We start from the raw sequence: 18920 nt of genomic DNA, 5'->3' as shown, positions 1-18920 counted from the left end.
ATGCAACAGTATCATTCAGTTCCTTCCTGACCGTAGCTATGAGTGCAAATATGCAGTTGTCTGTGGCCGAGTTTAGTTTTACTCATGAACATCAAATCAATAGAAGGAAGTGAGAGTGAAGGCGTTGGTGGATGTCAAAGCTCTATGCAAATAGGCACATGTGCAATGGAACCACCATTTTGGTTGACTTAAAATTCCAGCATGTAAGGGGGAAAGAGGCGAAGGCGATAGCGAGTGGTGAGGGAAGAAGCAGCAGGACCACCACCACACTGGCATGCATTCAGTTGAACATTATTAGTATTTCCACGCAACTATATTGTGGCATCATATCACATCAGTTGCTGTGACGCCATACAAGAAATTGTTTACTAATTTCACTTCCCTTGCAAATCAGATGTTTTTCTGTGTCTTTTTCAACTGATATGAAAACAATTCGATACATTATGCATTTTATTATATCAAGAGATATTGTGTTGCCATTAGAAATATATAGGAATATCATTCACAAGATATCGTCATATCAATAGACATAAGATAAATATAAGTAACAAAAACTGCATCACGTGATAAGACATTGGCCACAAACTTAAATTAAGTAATGCAATGAAAGACTCGTAAAACTTCATCTTCCCAGAAAAAATAAAAAAGACACTTTTGTGGTCTATCTTCGAGACACAAGAAGGAACAGGTTCTTGTGATCACTAAAGACAGAGCCAAGTCGACATCACACCTTGCAATAGGGTGAGAAAACTCCACTACTACTACTACCCTTAACTACTACTACTTGGTACTAATTTACTGTCATGGCTTGGCAGCAAGACGCATCGTGTCATCCACCGCGACGCATGGTTGATGTGTGACTAGCCAGCATGCTCGCTACAGTCCGTTACATAGATGGCGTCTCTCAACAAGGAACGTTACCTTCAGTACGTGTTTCTCCATGGTGAATTCCAGCATGTACTGAACACGTTAGTCATTTGGTCCTTAAGGCATAATCGATCATGATGGGTGACAGGAATGATGAGTAATGAGCATAGGACTCGTGTCCCAAGGTTATTTTCCTCTCTTGGTCTACACTTCTCTCTTAAATATTATATATAATACTGTATACACATGAACACTGTACATTTCTATCACAATGCTATGCACAACTTCTACATATCACTGTTTTCTGCTGGTGTACACAAAACATTGCAAAAAACCTTACCCACTACACATCTAGAGCTGTTTACAATATCTAAAAATTTATCCACCCAATCTACAATTGGTCTATGAAACACACTACACCAGTGATGAAGATTCGTGGCCAACCTTAAGAACATCATTGGTAGGTCTCCAAGAATCACCCTCTTCATCCTCCTCCTCCTCTTGCTCCTCTTGTTCGTTTGGCTACACCGGCATTTACAGTCTCACGTCTGTTGTATGTCTTTCACGCTCACTGCAAACACTTTCCTCACTTCTTTGGTGTTAGTAGTCCTGAATCCTGGAATAAGAGATGGAACAATATTGAAATGGCGTCAACAGTAATAAGTCCTGAAAAGAATAATTAACAAGAAACAGTTGAAAACCTTGTAATGTGAGACACGTGGAGATAAAAGTGTAATTTCAAACCACAATACTCACATCATGGTCACTCAACACTTTATTTTGGGCTTGCTTCGCTTCAATCATATTCCTGTGGGACGAATATAATGCCGTCCTGTTCAATGGTGCATGCAGTAGCTCGCTCCCGTCCTCCTCAGTGACTGTTTTGTGGTACACTGGCTGGGTTGGGGAAACTTGCGTGGATGATAACACGACGACGCATGTTCAGGAACCCGACTAACATCTGTACAGTAAAAATAATACAGGTGAGATGAAAAAGAAGGTGTGAAGTATGATTCGGCTAACTATACAGTATTGGAATATTCTCAGTGTGTGAAGAACAATTTAAAGGCGTTTAAAGTTTGGTAGAATATCTTGCACAACTTAATTACATCATATTTGCCACAGCACAGCCACAACACATCCACAGCAAGAGCCCGCACCATAAAGGAGTGACAAACTACATGACTTACCCCAACAGCAAGGCAAAGAACCCCAAGGAGCCCAGCACAACACCCAGCACCATGCCAGCTTCGGGGCTTGACACTTCAGTGGCCGTCTTGTCCTGACCGTTGCTGCTGCTGGGCGGATCGAACACTGTTGAGGAGATTGTCCCTCAGGGAGACGATCTGGACGACTCCACACACTCGTCAACATCTGAGGAAGGAGAATTACTCTCTCAGAAACACAGATTTATCAGAACTTAAGGACAGAGGTTAAAAAAGAGGGGGTAACGAGAGATTTACACGCTTTTAAGGAACAAATATTCAGGAATACGTTAAGGAAAACTACAATATTATATCACTAATAAGAAATGCATATGGCAAGATAAAATTATACTTAATCATAAAGAACAACCTATCCGCAAGTCGCTGATCTTAGTCATACTCGTGACACAAAATGCATGTTCATGTATGCCAAGAATAACAAAAGTACCATTGAATACCACACTAACTTCTTTAGGCTGCTGCTAAATGTAGAAGTGAAGGGCTGAGAAGTTTAAGAAGGAAGACCGCAGAGTGACAGTGACAGTCAAGGCAAGCCTCACATTCACAGTTGAACTTCCTGATGAGTCTGTATCCTGGCAGCCACTGGCGGTAGAATGACTCGAGTATTCATGCACAGTCGCTCACACCCGACATTCTGATCCCGGCACTCGCCACACACCTGCACAAACTGATCCTGTCACAAGGAAGGCATTTGCTTTAGTACTGTCAAGCTGTGATTTTGTATACTGTGTACAATGTAAGAAAACCTGCAGTTTTTATATGAAACAGTGTAGTTCAGGGCATGCGTTAAGTCTTGCGTGCCAGAGTGACAAAAGCAAGGCCTTCTCCTCACCTCTCCGTTACTGCAGTCACTGAAGCCGTCACACATGCGCTGCTTCGGGATCCCATTGACACTGCAGTAGGAGAACTGACGGTCTGAGGCACACAAGTCGTTGCTCTTCCGTGCGGGGGTCGTCTGCAGGTCTGTCTGCCAGGATTGCATTGTGTGAGTGAGATGCTGGTTTTGTATTTTAACACCTCTATTATTCATGACTTAGACTATGTTAAGGTAAATTTAGATGCACTAGATGGTGTTTTGAGAGAGAGAGAGAGAGAGAGAGAGAGAGAGAGAGAGAGAGAGAGAGAGAGAGAGAGAGAGAGAGAGAGAGAGAGAGAGAGAGAGAGAGAGAGAGAGAGAGAGAGACTCTAGAGACAGAGAGAGAGAGAGAGACTCTAGAGACAGACAGAGAGAGAGACAGAGACAGACAGAGAGAGAGACAGAGACAGACAGAGAGAGAGACAGAGACAGACAGACAGAGAGACAGAGACAGACAGACAGACAGACAGAGACAGACAGACAGAGAGACAGAGACAGACAGACAGACAGACAGAGACAGACAGACAGAGAGAGAGAGAGAGAGAGAGAGAGAGAGAGAGAGAGAGAGAAACCCTAGCAGTAAGTTACAACCATCCTGTTCATCAGAGCTCTCCGTCTTTACTTTAAAAACAAACAGACAAACAACAAAAACTACACTCCCACACCAACACTCAAAGGTTCACATTAATGTTGCCTATAATATGCAAGGTTGCTCAATGTCATTCACCTCTATGTATATTACGAATCACATTAAATTTTTCTAATTATTTTCATCTTAATGTTCGCCAGCTTACGTACTGTGAATGAACCCCACCCACACAAAAACCTACCGACTCAATGATCACCTCGAAATCTTCGGTCGTGCTTACAAAATACCAAAACCATTGTTCAGTTTACTGTCCATATTAATTTGGAACACTATGCCGAACCTTTTATATTGGACCAGAATTTGAAATTATTAAACCTAGCTTTGCCACATCACCTTGGATACTGCCACCATGCAACACCTCAAAGTACCAACAAACGCACTTAGAAGTCACCATATACACACAGTATACACCAATACCAACACCACACCACAAAACACATGCAATACACACCTGGCACACACAAACCACTTAAATCACTCAAAACTAACCGAAAACACCCTGCAAAACCTCAAAATAGAAAAAAATTCACCCAAAACACATTAGAGACACCCAAGTTACCAATATTGTCCACACACACAAACACACATACTCATGACCCCTGCTCCACACAAAAACTACTTCAAGCAATCAAAATCATCCGAAAATACACTAAAAATAGCAGGAAACACTTCAAAATGACACACACACACACACACACACACACACACACACACACACACACACACACACATACCACTATAGACACGCAATTTTTATTGAAATCATCCCCACACACATACAAGAGGCCCCTAACACACACCAAAACCTCTTAAAACGCTCAAATCTTACCCAAACCACACTTAAAACACCATAAACCCACTCAAAATGCTCTCAAAATAATTAAAATATGACAATACTACAAAAAAAAAAAAATCATCTCACTCCACACACTCAATGTATGTAAAAAATACCTAAAAGATCTGAAACACACTGAAGAAACACGAAACGCACCCAAAACATACTTATAACACCTAAAACGTCCTGCAACACTACCCAAGACACTCAAAATAACAAATATACACCAAAACCAACAAAATGCATTACAAAGAATGTTAGGATTGAAAGGGACACTTACCTAAATATTACACCTTGGCTGCTGCTTCTATTCCACCTTCATTTCTCATTTCTTCTTCGTCGTGTTCCTCCGTTTCTTCTTCTTCTTCTTCTTCTTCTTCTTCTTCTTCTTCTTCTTCCTTCTATTGCTTATATCTACACGTCAACCTAGAAACATCAAAAGACTAGATATTAGACAAAATATTGAGAAAATGAAGGGGGACTTAAGAATTGTTGCTTGGCTGCTGCTCCTCTTCCTTCTCCCTTTCTCCTTCCTTCTTTCTTATTCTCCTTTATTTCTCCTTTATTCTTCCTTCTACTACTAATATCTACACACCTGAACCTAAAAAACACATGAAAATACGTAGAATTCACTAGATATTAGGGGAAATATTGACGAACTGCGAGTTTGGAAAAGAGGCGCCAGCCTGGGGCTATGTTGGCCTGTGGTCATCAGAGAGAACGGGACATGGGGTGACTCGGCTAAATTACGTAAATCATTTAATTTAAAAAACGACTTTTAGAAAAAACGAAGCCACGGCCGAATGCATGATATTTTATGACGTGATAAATACTTAAATTAATTTTCAAAATATCAAAATATCTCCAGCTTAACTAGTTTAAAGAAATATCTAAATTAATTACTTTAAAAGTATAAAAACCTTTTCAACTATAACTATTGTAAACCGTCCTGGAAAGGCAAGCTATTATCACTTGGCGAGTATTTTAACACATTTCACGGAGTTTGAGCTATCTTTTAAGGCATTCTATAATGAGTTAGACCGAGAAGCAGAAACGTGAGTAAATAAAAAAAAAAAAAAAAAAAAACATACGTGTAACATCACCAAACGCTATTTCAAAGTCCACATTTTAATCACTAGATTGATTTCACACTTAAAAGAGAATAGGCGATTCTTTGAAACGTTAAAGACCCAGTTATACCTTCAAATAAAAAAAAAATCATATTGGGAATTGGAAAATTTTGACCGTTAAAGAGACTTTTGTATAACCCATAAAAGACCAGTAAACGCTACATATGTACTAAACAAAGGCGAGGAACACACTCCAAACAATGAAATATTTATAAAAACCATAAAATGAAACCATGGAAGCGAAATGTTATGGTTAGGATATATATTAAAAAAGTATTTAACCCCGCAGGCTGCCGTTCGTCGGGGGCCCGGTGACAGCTGGTGGACCAGGATGGGGGAGGCAAAACCCTGGAATGGGGGTGGCGTAGGCTCCATATGTTGCCTTTATCATCTTTCTACACCATAATTAAGCAAAATAAGGAAATTTTGACCATGAGTATTGAAATAGAGTATACTGGTAGCTGCTACTGACACATGGTTGCCTTACAGTAAAAGTGAGAGAATCAAATACCATCTTATAATATTGATGGCCTGCTCTTTAAATGGTTGTTATACCTATTACTTTTTAATAGTTGTGTACTGTTTTCACTCCCATATGTAAAGGAAACCTAAAGATAAGTGAATGGCCTTATAAATACCTTTAATAGATGATGACTAGGCAGTATGGAGGGTTGTGGTGAGGGCTTACAGTGCTTGTTTTGTTCCCTTGGTGCTGCTGAAAAGAACTGTCAGTAATATACAAACACGTCAGTCTTTGTATATTACTGACACGTGTGTGAAGGCATGTTTTGGAAGTGTTTGAGCGTGTTTACGAGTGTTTTCAGTATAAGAGAGCGTTTTTGAGTACTTATGGTTGTGTGTCGGTGTGTGTGGGATGTGTATGGGTCAGTATAGCCCACCGCCACCACCTACAGTTACCACCAACACCACTAGACTACTACTGCCTCAGCGCCACTTTTACCCCTAGCAGGTGCCTGTGAATTCATTACGGCCTATAATAAAAATGTGAATGATAACTATCTATTACTAAACCTATTATGAATGAGATACTATACTTGTACAAATGCTACCTATATATTTATTGGTTATTGTGACATCTTTCTCTTTGTTATCGTGTCCAGCTATGGTTATTTGTCTAAATATGTATCAAATTGTATCTAGTTGTACAGCGAGTGTTTGCAACTCCCGCGGGACAACAAATGAGGTGGTCAAAAGGCAGACTATACTAATTCTGTCAATCTATTTCTATCGCCTCTTGATAAATTTACATACACATTTCTCGCCTTAACTATATACGAATTCATTGACTTATCTATGTTCCTACCTATCCATCTATCTTTTTAGATATCTAACTGTTCACTTCCGTATCTATTAACCCATCAAATTACCTACGCTTGTCGCAGTACCTCTCCACCGCTGATATCTTTGCTATATAAACTCGAACACGACCATTCGTAGTCTTTCTCTTAAAACTAATAGTCACCCCGTGCAACAATGAGAGAACTACCATGCTCTTTGGTGATATTTTCAACAGTGACTCAAACATTTATCAGTTGCCGCGCGATGTCTGTGTGTGGCGATGTATTGATGCGCGGACCTACACTGTACCATGCCTCATCTTGGTTATCAGAACCAGCTGTTAGGGAAGCTTACACACACATGGATGACGGACACAGATGAAAGAACGGCCACTGACAAGACAGGCAAATTCCTTGTTACTGAATCACAATACCGTAGGATCAAGAGGGAGACAAGCAGGGAGACAGGCAGGTAGGGAGGCAGACAGGGAGACAGGTAGGCAAGTAAGGAGGCAGGAAGGAAGGCAAGTAGGGAGGGAGTGAGGCAGAGAGGCAGAGAAGCATGGTATGGTATAAAAGAAGCAGAAGGAAAAGGAATGAGGTAGGGAGGCAGAGAGGATTGGAGGAAGGAAGAGGTAGGCAGGCAGGGCGGCATGGAAGAAAAATGAGTAAGGCAGGGAGGCATGGAGGAGAGAAGCGAGGTCGGGAGGCAAGGAGGCAGAGAGGCAGAGAGGTAGGCAGGGAGGAGGTATGCCAGGCTTTCGTGGTTCTGTCACATCACTCATTAGTCAGTCCCTCCCTGGCAGTGAAAGGCGGCCGCTATGGACGGGTTGGTGTCATAGCGGCTGGCCTTCGCGGTGATGGACAGCTTGACAATACGTACCTAATATATCACTTGTATAAGTCTCTATACTGACAAACATATGTACAGTATCGTATATATACTGGTAACCCTGGTACTCCCTGTCTATTTCTGTGTTCCTCCCTTACTTTACTTTTTTTTTTAACTCCTTCAGTACCGAGACGCTTTTTTACCCTGAGTTTTGGTTATGATTAGACGATTTTATTTATATTAGAAATGTCTATGGAGGTCAGAAGATTAATGGCCAGAGTCTTCACTATTTTTATTCCCACGCAAGTTTCTGAAGCTGTGTAAAATATAAAAAAAATTAAAAAATTAAAATTAAAAAGCGTCATGGTACCGGAGAGGTTAATTAAGAGGAAGTTAGGGTTCAGAAAATACAACAGCGGAATAAGGACTCACGTTTAGCGGCCGTCACACAGCACTTGCACAGCTGTCACCGAAGCTGCACTCTCCTTGTATTCTATCTTATCGCGTTTCAGGTCCGTGTATCCGTTGCCCGATGTGAGGTAAGAGACTGGAAGGGAGATGAGAGGCGTTCAGATCCAGATAAGATAGGCAGGCATAGAAGTAGAATAATAGATGCATAGATGAATCGGTAAGGAAGAACTTCATTACGTTACACTACGCTGTGTATATTTACCTAGTTGTAGTTTTACAGGGCCTGGGCTTTATGCTCGTGTGGCCCCGTCTCCATATCTACACTTATCCAATTTTTCTTTTAAAACTATGTACACTCGTTGCTGACACCGCTTCCTCACTCAAACTGTTCCAAGTGTGTGTGTGTGTGTGTGTGTGTGTGTAATGCTGCGGATATAAACTTTTGCCTACTCATTTATAACACGAGAAATAAGCTTACTTACAAGAGGGAAAGTTTGCTGGATGAAATAGGAGAGTGGCCTTGTTATCCCACCGTGCACAGTTTAGTCCACAAGGCAAGGCACGTTCATTGTTCATTCTTATACACCACAAAATCTTTTACTGAAAATGAGGACGGAGTTTCCACACGTTTGAGCTCTTTATCCTGCAGCGAACTATCTTTGACCGTTGGTAGCAATCCTCGTGGAAGGTCCAAGAACACGAGTGTAAGTGGAAGGCTGAGTGAGGCGTTCATGAAAACACACACACGAGGCTTCAACCAAACGTGTTCGATCTGAATTATTCTTGATAAGTGAAGAATCTTTAATTCCTTGAGTACCATGGCGCGTTTATATTAATTTTGCTTACTATTTGATGATTTTATACAGCTTCAGAAACTTATGTCGGGGGATTGAAATACTCGTAGTGAAGACTGGCCATTAATCTTCTGACCTCCATAAACTCTTTCTAATGTTAATAAAAGCGTCTAACAACACCCAAACCCGTGGCAAAAATGCATCCCATTACTGAAGGGGTTAAACAGCACAAGGATGACAAATGAGTAATAAGACTTTTCCTACAAATAACGAAGAAAAATTGCAAAACCTGAAAATAATCCCACACCTGAAATTACGGAAAATGTCCACTAGAGCTTGTTATATCAGGTTCTTATACACAATAAACCTTTAATGATAATAAAGAAATAATGATAATAATAATAACTTGTTACCCTTTCACTGTAATTTGTCACATCCTTCCCCAGCCACTAACCACACTGGGACACTTTTTTTGTTCCACAGGACCTCCAAACATTATGTGGACTAGGAACTGCAAAATCTATATTCTTTTTATTCCATTCGTCCTTGTGCGTGGTTAATCCCTTCAGTAAAGGGACGCATTCTTACCTTGAGTTTTGTGTATGATTAGATGATTTTATTTACATTAAGAAGGGTCTATGAAAGTCAGAAGTTTAATGGTCTGATTCTTTACTATTTAAATCCCCACGTAAGTTTCTGAAGCTCTATAACATCACTAAATAGTAAGCAGAATGAATAATGAAAACGCGTCCTGGTATTGAAGCGGTTAAGAACAAATACTCCACGCTTTGTTCTAAGCACAGTGAATTGTTGCTACGACTCTCAAAATGTCTCAAATGAGGCAAACATTCATTGTTTGTTGATTTGCCGCCTCTCTCGTCATGGTTACGAGTACGAGGGAATCACTCAGGCGCGCCGATCCACCTGCCAGAGTTAACAGTTAGACACAGGCCCGTGAGTGTCCTAACCCCGCTCTGCCTCTCCGCGGTCAGCATACAGCCGCGTCAGTCAGGGCGCGCCGCTCCTTTACAAGCAGCAGGCAGGTGTTGCTTTGCCCTCTGTTACCTCTCACGTGGTTGGTTCGCCGAGTGTCTAGCTGTTATGGTTGTCATTTACTTATGAAAGCACCGTCGGGAATAGTTTGTGCTGACCGTTAGCCAGTTCTTTTTATGCGAAAGGAAGACTGACTAAGTAAAGAAAAGTGTGGCTAACTTATTTTTCATTTAGTAATCCGTTCCTTTATCTAAAAACCTATTCAACTGACGATTGTTTTGTGGAGTGATTGTCAAGTTTTAAGTTTCCTCCACTCCTTCGCCAGTCTCCTATACTCGTAAACAATAATGAAAAGAAAAAAAAAAAGCAAATGATAACATCTTAGATTACTTTCCGGGTAAGCCATGAATGGAGATCAGAGTAGCCAAGCAGGTTTGAATAGTTCAAAGGGATTCATATCTTTATAGGAGGAAAAACAGAGGATAAAAGCCTCTCCACTTCCGCAAGTCACGACTCGCCGCTACCGTGACCCACATAGATAGGCGGTAAGAGTTAGGTTGAAAAATACATGACGTGAGGAGACAACACGATACAGGATGAAATATTGATGTGTTTGTTGGTGATGTGCGGGACTGACATGAAGAGCAAACACCAAGAGCAGGGGAGTGCATAATTCGTGCTAGAGAAAAGATATGATTGTGTGACGAGTGGTTTCAGTTGAAGATGGTTTAAACGGTTAATTTTCTGCTTAAAGTTTCGTTATCTAACAATGCTTTCTGTGCGTACGTTCACTATGTCACGTGCAATTCTTCAGAGCTCACTCATAACCCTTTCAGTACCATGACACATTTTCATATTCATTCTACTTACTATTTGGTGATTCTATACAGCTTCAGAAACTCATGTGGAGGAAGAAAAGTGAAGACTGTGGCCATTAATCTTCTGACCTCCATAGACTCTTTCCAATATAAATAGAATGGTCTAATCATACACAAATCTAAGGTAAAAATGTGCCCCAGTATTGAACGGATTAAGATCTGGCTCCTTGACAGAACTTCATTCTCGTTACCAGCCCTCCTTATATTAAAAAGCCTTGTTCTATACTGTAATGTTGCAGCTTTTAGTCAGTGGTCTTTTCTTTTTTCTAATAATTTCACCAGTTCGTGTTGTTTGATATCCACTTTTCTTCTTATACGATGAAAAATAAAAGTCTCACCCTCTGATGTACAGTTTCATCTTACAATAATTACTGATATTCTTCTTTATTGTTTTTATCAGTTGTATTTTGCTATATAATTTTACTCGACCCTCTGACTGAACACGGTAGAAGGAATATTACAACAACAACAACAACAACAACAACAACAACAACAACAATAACTACAACAGCAACAACAATAACAACACCACCACCACCAACAACAACAATAAAAACAAAAACAACAACAGCAACAATAACAAATACAACAACAGCACCATCACCACCACTATCACCAACAACACCACCACCCTACCATGCGTGAGAGTGTGGAGTGGAATGAAGTCTTACATGAAAAAAAAGAATAGAAAAAATAAATATAAAGATCTAGAGGCGGGAAGCAAAGTACGAGAGGATCACTGTTGTAGCAAAGAGGATTAAAGAGTACTGTAACAAAATATCATATATGTATGTGTACGGTGCAACAGAAAGTCGTACCAGGAATATGTAAAGAAAAAAAAAAAAAAGAAAAAAAGAGTCGTACTGGGAAATAAAAAAAAAGAAAATTCAAAACTGGTGAAAGTGAGAAATAAAGGCAACTCCAACGGAACACCTGATGAGAGAGAGAGAGAGAGAGAGAGAGAGAGAGAGAGAGAGAGAGAGAGAGAGAGAGAGAGAGAGAGAGAGAGAGAGAGAGTCAGCCTTGCTTTAATGAAATAGACAAAAATACGAGTAAAAAAGCAGATATGAAAAAATAAATAAAATAGAAAATAAATATGTAAAAATGAACAAAAAGAACAAAACTAGCTTGAAAACATCGCAAGAGAGAGAGAGAGAGAGAGAGAGAGAGAGAGAGAGAGAGAGAGAGAGAGAGAGAGAGAGAGTGCGTGTGTGTGCGTCAGCCTTACTTTAATCAAATAGACACAGAAAAACACGAGTAAAATGCACAAATGTGAAAAAAACGAATAAAAATAGAAAAGAAATATAAAGAAAACAAAACTAACTTGAAAACATCGAGAGAGAGAGAGAGAGAGAGAGAGAGAGAGAGAGAGAGAGAGAGAGAGAGATGACATGCTGGGCTAATGGTAGGAAGGCGTTGGTGTGAATTAGGAGCATTTTAAGGCAAGTCAGGAAGCCGTGTTGTGTTAAATTAGGAAGCTATAATGGAGGTAAACTTAATAAATATCCGAATATTAAAAGATTATTATCACAGGCACGAGAGAGAGAGAGAGAGAGAGAGAGAGAGAGAGAGAGAGAGAGAGAGAGCAGCCTTGTCATCATCTGAATAATAAAATGTGGCGGGAGAGAGAGAGAAGCGAGAGTAAAGGATGAAATATAAGAGTCAGCCCTGAGCAAACCACAGAAAACGAGAAGTATGAGGCGAGGCAGAGGATGTGAGGGAAAGAATGTGTGTGTGTGTGTGTGTGTGTGTGTGTGTGTGTGTGTGTGTGTGTGTGTGTGCAGTCCATCTGTGAGAATATAATGGCAAGTGTAACAACCATAAGAGCGAAAACTTATAGGAAAGAAGAAAGTATTTGTTGTTCTCTTCACTCGTCACCAGAATTGTCACCAACATCGAGGTGAAGGAAAGAAAAATGTGTGTAAACTGAGAGAGAGAGAGAGAGAGAGAGAGAGAGAGAGAGAGAGAATTTTTCCTCCTCACACCCCCTTTGGTTTTGCTAACGGTTCAGTAGTCTCTTATCTTTCATACAAGTGTTTAGATCAACATTGCTACATAAGGGTACTGTTTCTATCCTCGCCACCACCACCACCCCCGCTATCACCACCTGTACTGCTACTATTACTGCTGCTGCTACTCCTCCTCTTCCTCCTCCTACTACTACTATTACTTCTACTACTGCTGCTACTACCACGACATCTTCCTACCTCTCTCCTTTCGAACTATAACAATTACTATTACTATTACATCTTTTCCTCTCCACCACCACCACCACTACAACTATTGCTACTGCTGCTACTACTACTACTTCTACTACTACTACTACTACTACTACTACTACTACTACTACTACTACCACCACCACAACAACTTCTTCCTATCTCTCTCCCTCCTCTTATTATTACTATTACAGCTTTTCCTCTCCACCACCACCACCACCACCACCACCACCACCACGACTACTACTACTACTACTACTACTACTACTACTACTACTACTACTACTACTACTTCTTACCCTCTATCCCATCCTCTCTCTCACCACCACCACCATCACCACCACCACCACAACTGGTACTAACACCTGCCCGGTCCCTTCCCACAGGTCACAGCCTCGCCATGACCTGCCGTGTGGTGGCTCCGCTGATCCTGATGGTGATGGTGGTGGTGGTGGTGATGGTGGTGCACGGTGCAGAGATGGGTGTGTATCAGGGATCAGGACTCCCAGAGGACAGCGTTTCTATGAGCCTCAGCAGCACCAACCTCTGTAAGTGCTGAGTGCTGAGCTAAGTGTGGTCTGAATTCTCTTCCTCTTCATTCTCTTTTTTTATTCTCATCTTATTTAAGTCATATTCATTGCCTCTTTCATTTTTGTGTGTATTTCTAAAGGGTTCTTGTGATTCACTTCTATTTTTTTCATTTTTTTTTATATTCTCATCTCACGTATGTCATATTTATCGCCTCTTTCATTTCTTCTTTGCATTTCTTAAGAGTTTTTGGGATTGATTTCTATCTCTCTTCATTCTTTTTTTTTCATATTTTCATCTCATTTGTGTCATATTCATCGCCTCTTTCATTTCTTCCACGTATTTCTACATTTCTTTTGTGATTAATTTCTCTTTCTCTTCGTTCTCTTTTACACTCTCATCTCACTTGTGTCATTTTGATCGCGTCTTTCATTTCTTCCACGTATTTCTAAAGGATCTTTATGAGTCACGTCTAAAGGAAATAAGTGCTGAATGCTGAGTGGTCTTCTGGCTAACCCCTCCTTCTCCTCTTCCTCTCCTCTTCCTCCTCCTCCTCATTTTCTTTTCCATTTTCTCCTCACTTTTGCCATAATCATCTCTTCTTTATTTCCTTCACGTACGTCAAGACTAAAGTGACTCGTGTCTGGAGGGAGGAGTGGGTGGATGGGGAGGAGCCTTCGCCTTTACTATCCATGCATCTATTACTTGAATATAGATAGTGTGGCTTATAACAGTCCTGCACCAATGATGTCTGTGTGTATGTATGTATGTAAGTAGGCACTGTCACAATAAAATAAAAGAAAAGTAAGGTAAAATAATGAGAGAAAAGGCTCAGTGAAGGGCAGAAACCTCATTGGTGTTTGAGCTTCCTTTGGTTTCCTTTGTGTTGCAGGAGAGGTGGACGAGGAGAAGTCTTGTTCTGTTGTATCTTTTTCCTTAACACGTATAGGTTTATTATCAGCAGTTCAGCAGCTACCTTCCTTATAGATTTTGTGCTCTCTCTCTCTCTCTCTCTCTCTCTCTCTCTCTCTCTCTCTCTCTCTCTCTCTCTCTCTCGTGTTTTCTTCTTATAGACATAAATCTTCCTCCCTCCTCACCTTCCTTACATAACTTTCTCTCTCTCTCTCTCTCTCTCTCTCTCTCTCTCTCTCTCTCTCTCTCTCTCTCTCTCTCTCTCAGATTTCTATCCTCCCTCCCAATGTATGTATACCCTCTCCTCCCTGTCCTCCCTCTCCTCCTCCTTCCTCTTCCCTCCCTCTCCTCTTTCCCCTCCTCCTTCTCCTCTCCTTCTCTCTCCCCTCCCTTCTCTTCTCTATAGATTTTTTTCCCTCCTTACCCCTCCTCTCATTTCGCATCTGTCTTCTTTCTCTCTCTACATAAATCTACCTCACTTCTCCTCCTCCTCCTCCTCCTCCTCCTCCTACTACTACTACTACTACTACTACAAGTTCTTTCTTCATTTATCAACTTTTCATTTTCTAGTCTCTCTCTCTCTCTCTCTCTCTCTCTCTCTCTCTCTCTCTCTCTCTCTCCTTCTTCTTATCTCCGTCAGCTCTCCACTTATCACCTTCGCTTCCTATGCTCTATCACTGTCTTTTCCTCCTCCTCCTCCTCTTCCCTCCTCCTCCTCCTCCTCCTCCTCCTCCTCCACTGTTTTTTTTATTGTTTTTGTTCTTTTCTCTCTCTCTCTCTCTCTCTCTCTCTCTCTCTCTCTCTCTCTCTCTCTCTCAATATCTTCTTTCTCTACCACCACCACCAACATATTCCTCTTCTTTTTCCTCCAATTCCTTCTTCTTTTCCTCCTCCTCCTGCTTCACTTTATTTTTCTTCTTATTTTCTCTCTCTCTTTCCTACTCATCATAATTTCTTCTTTTTCTTCTTCTTATGATGTCCTGTTGTTCTCTCTCTCTCTCTCTCTCTCTCTCTCTCTATATAGCATTAAATTGAGTTACATGTTTCTTTTTCGATCTTTCCTATAACACTTTATGACTGGAATCTGTAGTGGCAGCAAAGTCACACAGAACTAGCAATGATGTGGTATTTTACTTCCTTTGTGTTCCTTTGTACTCGTCCTTATCACAGTATCGTCACGCAGATCTCTCTCTCTCTCTCTCTCTCTCCTCACAAGTCACACACTCTTCAATGGTTCTTCTGCTTAACTGGATAAAAAATTGAGTTAACTTTCACGCCTCACTGTGCTCTCGACTAGGCCAGTTCGTCAATATTACCTCATCCTCTGAATCACTTCCACGCCTCCCAGCACCTTCACTATTTTCCAAGGGCTCTAGTTGAAGTGACACGGGTTTTTAAGTGTTTTTTTTTTTTTTAATTCTAGTGACATGTTAACAAGTCTTCTGCATTACCAACAGGACAAATACTCTTTAGATCTCGGCTAGTCGTCTCTGTGGTGTTTGCAAAATGGTGGTGGTGAGACAGGGAGCCGCTTCTCAGTGTGGCGCAATATAACATTACCAAGAGACAAGTATTTCTTCTTCTTTCGTCCTGCTCTTGTTGTTTTTTTTCTTATTCATTTGTGTTTGCGTCATATTCCTCCTTTATTGTTTTTTGTTTTTGTTATTATTTTACTCTTTTCGTTTCCTTTTTCTTCATTTTCTTTGTCTGTTGTTGTTTTCGTTGTTGTTTCTTTTATTCTTCTTCCTTCACATCATCCTCTTCTTTTCCTTCCACCTTTTCCTTCTCCTCCTGCTCTTCCTCCTCATTCTCCTCCATCTTTCCTCACACATACCATCTCCAACATTCTCTCTCTCTCTCTCTCTCTCTCTCTCTCTCTCTCTCTCTCTCTCTCACACACACTTGTTGTAAATAACTGAACCCTCTTGCTCCTCTCACGCTGAGATGAACGTTCTCTTGCTTCACTCAATATCTCACGCTGAGAGTCTGCTGCGTGCCCAGTGGAGAGAGAGAGAGAGAGAGAGAGAGAGAGAGAGAGAGAGAGAGAGAGAGAGAGAGAGAGAGAGAGAGAGAGAGAGAGAGATGTGAGGGTAAAAAGAAACATGGTAAGAGGGTGAGTGAATGATGGGGGCAAGAGAAGGAAGTGAGAATAAGGATGAGAGAACAAGGGAGTGTGAGAGGGAATGGGAAAGATTATGAAGGAGTAAGAAGTTAAAATAAGACTGATTACATTAGTCACCCCTTCAAAAACAAATGTCACTCGTTTTCTCACATAATGCACGCACACTTGTTACTGCTCCTGTAACATAAACTCTTGCATATTGTTTTCTTTGCTTACTACAAACACATATACTCTTCATTTTGCAAATGTATGCAATCATTACCTTACTTTCATTTTATTATGATTATTTTTAAAAATTTATTTAAGTAATGTTTAATTTTATCACTTCCTCTTTTAAAAATGTATTATTGCATAAGTTTATAAATGTTTTTTTTTTAATTATCTTTATTTATTTATATAATTTCGTTCTCATCTATTCAATTATATTCAGGCGTACCCTCCATAACTGATTTATTAATTTTTGGAATTGATAATTTTATTAGGAATTACTGGACCTACGAGAGCTTTATCAGCAATCCCAGTGTGGTTGTTTGGTGTGTGAGTCGGTGGGGGACCACCGGGTGATGTGATGAGTAGGCAACATGAGGCAAAGACCAGGCAGACGGCGTGGTGTGGACAGTACGTACACAGCGACTACTGCCGCGGCTCTAACAGAGGCGCTATGGGGCAGCTGCCAGGTTGCCAGGCTGCCAGGCCGCCAAGCTGCGGCGACCACAACGGCAACCAACACTACACACTTCGCCGAGCCACATACGTGTTTCATGTGTTAAGTATATGTGTGTATGTATCTGATACACAATTACCAGTAAGAATAACAGTATAATAGTAATAGTGAAAATGACAATTATGATAATAATAATAATAACAGTGATAACAACAATAATAATATTGATAAAAACGACAACAATGATGATAAAGGTAATAATAATAGCAAAAAAAGTAATAATAATAATAATAATAATGACAATAACCTCTACTCCTATCTAGACAATTCCGCATCAGTAATTTTGGTGATGTGTTTTTGAGCTGCTGAAATAATGAGTGTAACGTGAACACACTTATCAATATCCACATCTGTAATTCTATATCCGATGAAAACAATGATGTGCTGAGGATGACTCGTGTGTGTGTGTGTGTGTGTGTGTGTGTGTGTGTGTGTGTGTGCTGTCTCTAGATACAAAGCTACTCTTCAGACGTCACACACATACACCCACACCTACACACACACACACACACACACACAGGGCCACAAAATAAGAAAATGTGATATGACTCTTTCTCTCTCTCTCTCTCTCTCTCTCTCAATAATAAACAAAAAAGAAAACAGAATCACTAAAACAATAATAATTTCCTATGCTGAGTCTCCTATAACAAAATACATGAATCATGCAAAAAAAAAAAAAAAAATACTTGTAATAGTGATAACAAGGCGTGATTTATTACAACCCATTACTTAATCCCGAATTTGTTACCGGGACAACACAACACGTGGCTAGGAAGCGCAAGGAGACTCATTAATGTTGATGAGTTATGGGAAGAAGTTACGTGAAGAAGGGAAAGTTTGAGCTGGGAGGGGATGGAAGGACAACACTTGGTAATAAAACACGATTGCTCAGGAAAGGGGTGTTTGTCGAGGGGAAGATGTGTGTATGTGTGTTTGTAGTAGTAGCAGAAGTAGTAGTTGTAGTTATAGTAGTAGCAGTAGCGTGAAACTTCCCCAAACAGAGGAGTAAGTAATCTTTTAGATCCATATTGAGAAATGCTTTGCTCTCTCACTACAACTATTTTCAAGGGCTACAGAGATGATTGGCAGGGTTTACAAGAGTGTTTCTACAGTTATTAATATAGAAATCTTGTCACTCTACCTCTAAAACCGCAAAAACACCTCAATAAACTAATGTAAATTTAAATAAAGTATTTTGAAATAGTGGAGGTGAATCGCTGAAATTTTTGAGAATACGAGCCATAGTCAAATACTATTAAGTTAGTGGCCTGCTTGACACGTGTTGGCATTGCTCTACAAACTGAGGCGATCTTTCAGAGAGTGAGTGAGTGATCTGCCTTCAGTGCTGTTACCGTGAGAGAAGCAGCTAGTTTTGTATAGGCGTTGTGTTGAAGGTGACTTGTTTTGTAGTGTAGAGTCAGCAAGTGGTCCGAGATAAAGGTTGTGATAGTTGTTAAGATTGTTGAGGTGTTTAGCCCTTTCAGTACTGAGACGCATTTTCACCATGGTTTTTTGGGTATGATTAGACGATTTTATTTGCGATAGGAAGAGTCTATGGAGGTTAAAAGAATTACAACCAAAGTCTTTGCTATTCTAATCCCCCACATATGTTTCTGAAGCTGTGTAAAATCGGGAAACAGTAACCA

The 18920-nt window shown here is 40.4% G+C and overlaps 1 protein-coding gene and 1 long non-coding RNA gene across 5 annotated transcripts in view; one reads left to right on the top strand and one right to left on the bottom strand.

Annotated features, from left to right (window-relative positions):
* Positions 1 to 451: 451 nt before the first annotated feature.
* Positions 452 to 8792, bottom strand: LOC123506763. Of its 4 annotated transcripts, none has more exons than XR_006675510.1 (9): positions 8587 to 8792; positions 8126 to 8240; positions 6202 to 6278; positions 4714 to 4859; positions 2926 to 3060; positions 2540 to 2766; positions 2058 to 2241; positions 1624 to 1828; positions 452 to 1483 (listed from the first exon to the last, which is right to left on the bottom strand). It is a non-coding gene; the product is annotated as an uncharacterized LOC123506763 (long non-coding RNA). The 4 variants fall into 4 exon arrangements; XR_006675512.1 differs by having other exon boundaries at positions 2633 to 2766; XR_006675513.1 differs by having other exon boundaries at positions 2926 to 3056.
* A 4586-nt stretch (positions 8793 to 13378) lies between these two features.
* LOC123506584 overlaps positions 13379 to 18920 on the top strand; it is a 23715-nt gene continuing 18173 nt past the window's right edge. The window contains exon 1 of the mRNA XM_045258800.1: positions 13379 to 13536. Coding sequence (XP_045114735.1) covers positions 13389 to 13536 — 148 coding nt within the window. The 5' untranslated portion in view covers positions 13379 to 13388. The remainder of the gene's footprint in view (positions 13537 to 18920) is intronic.

Source organism: Portunus trituberculatus, chromosome 20 (assembly GCF_017591435.1).
Source record: "Portunus trituberculatus isolate SZX2019 chromosome 20, ASM1759143v1, whole genome shotgun sequence".
Lineage (NCBI taxonomy): Eukaryota > Metazoa > Arthropoda > Malacostraca > Decapoda > Portunidae > Portunus > Portunus trituberculatus.
The sequence above is the reverse complement of the archived record's forward strand: the minus strand, read 5'-3'. Positions and strand labels throughout refer to the sequence as shown.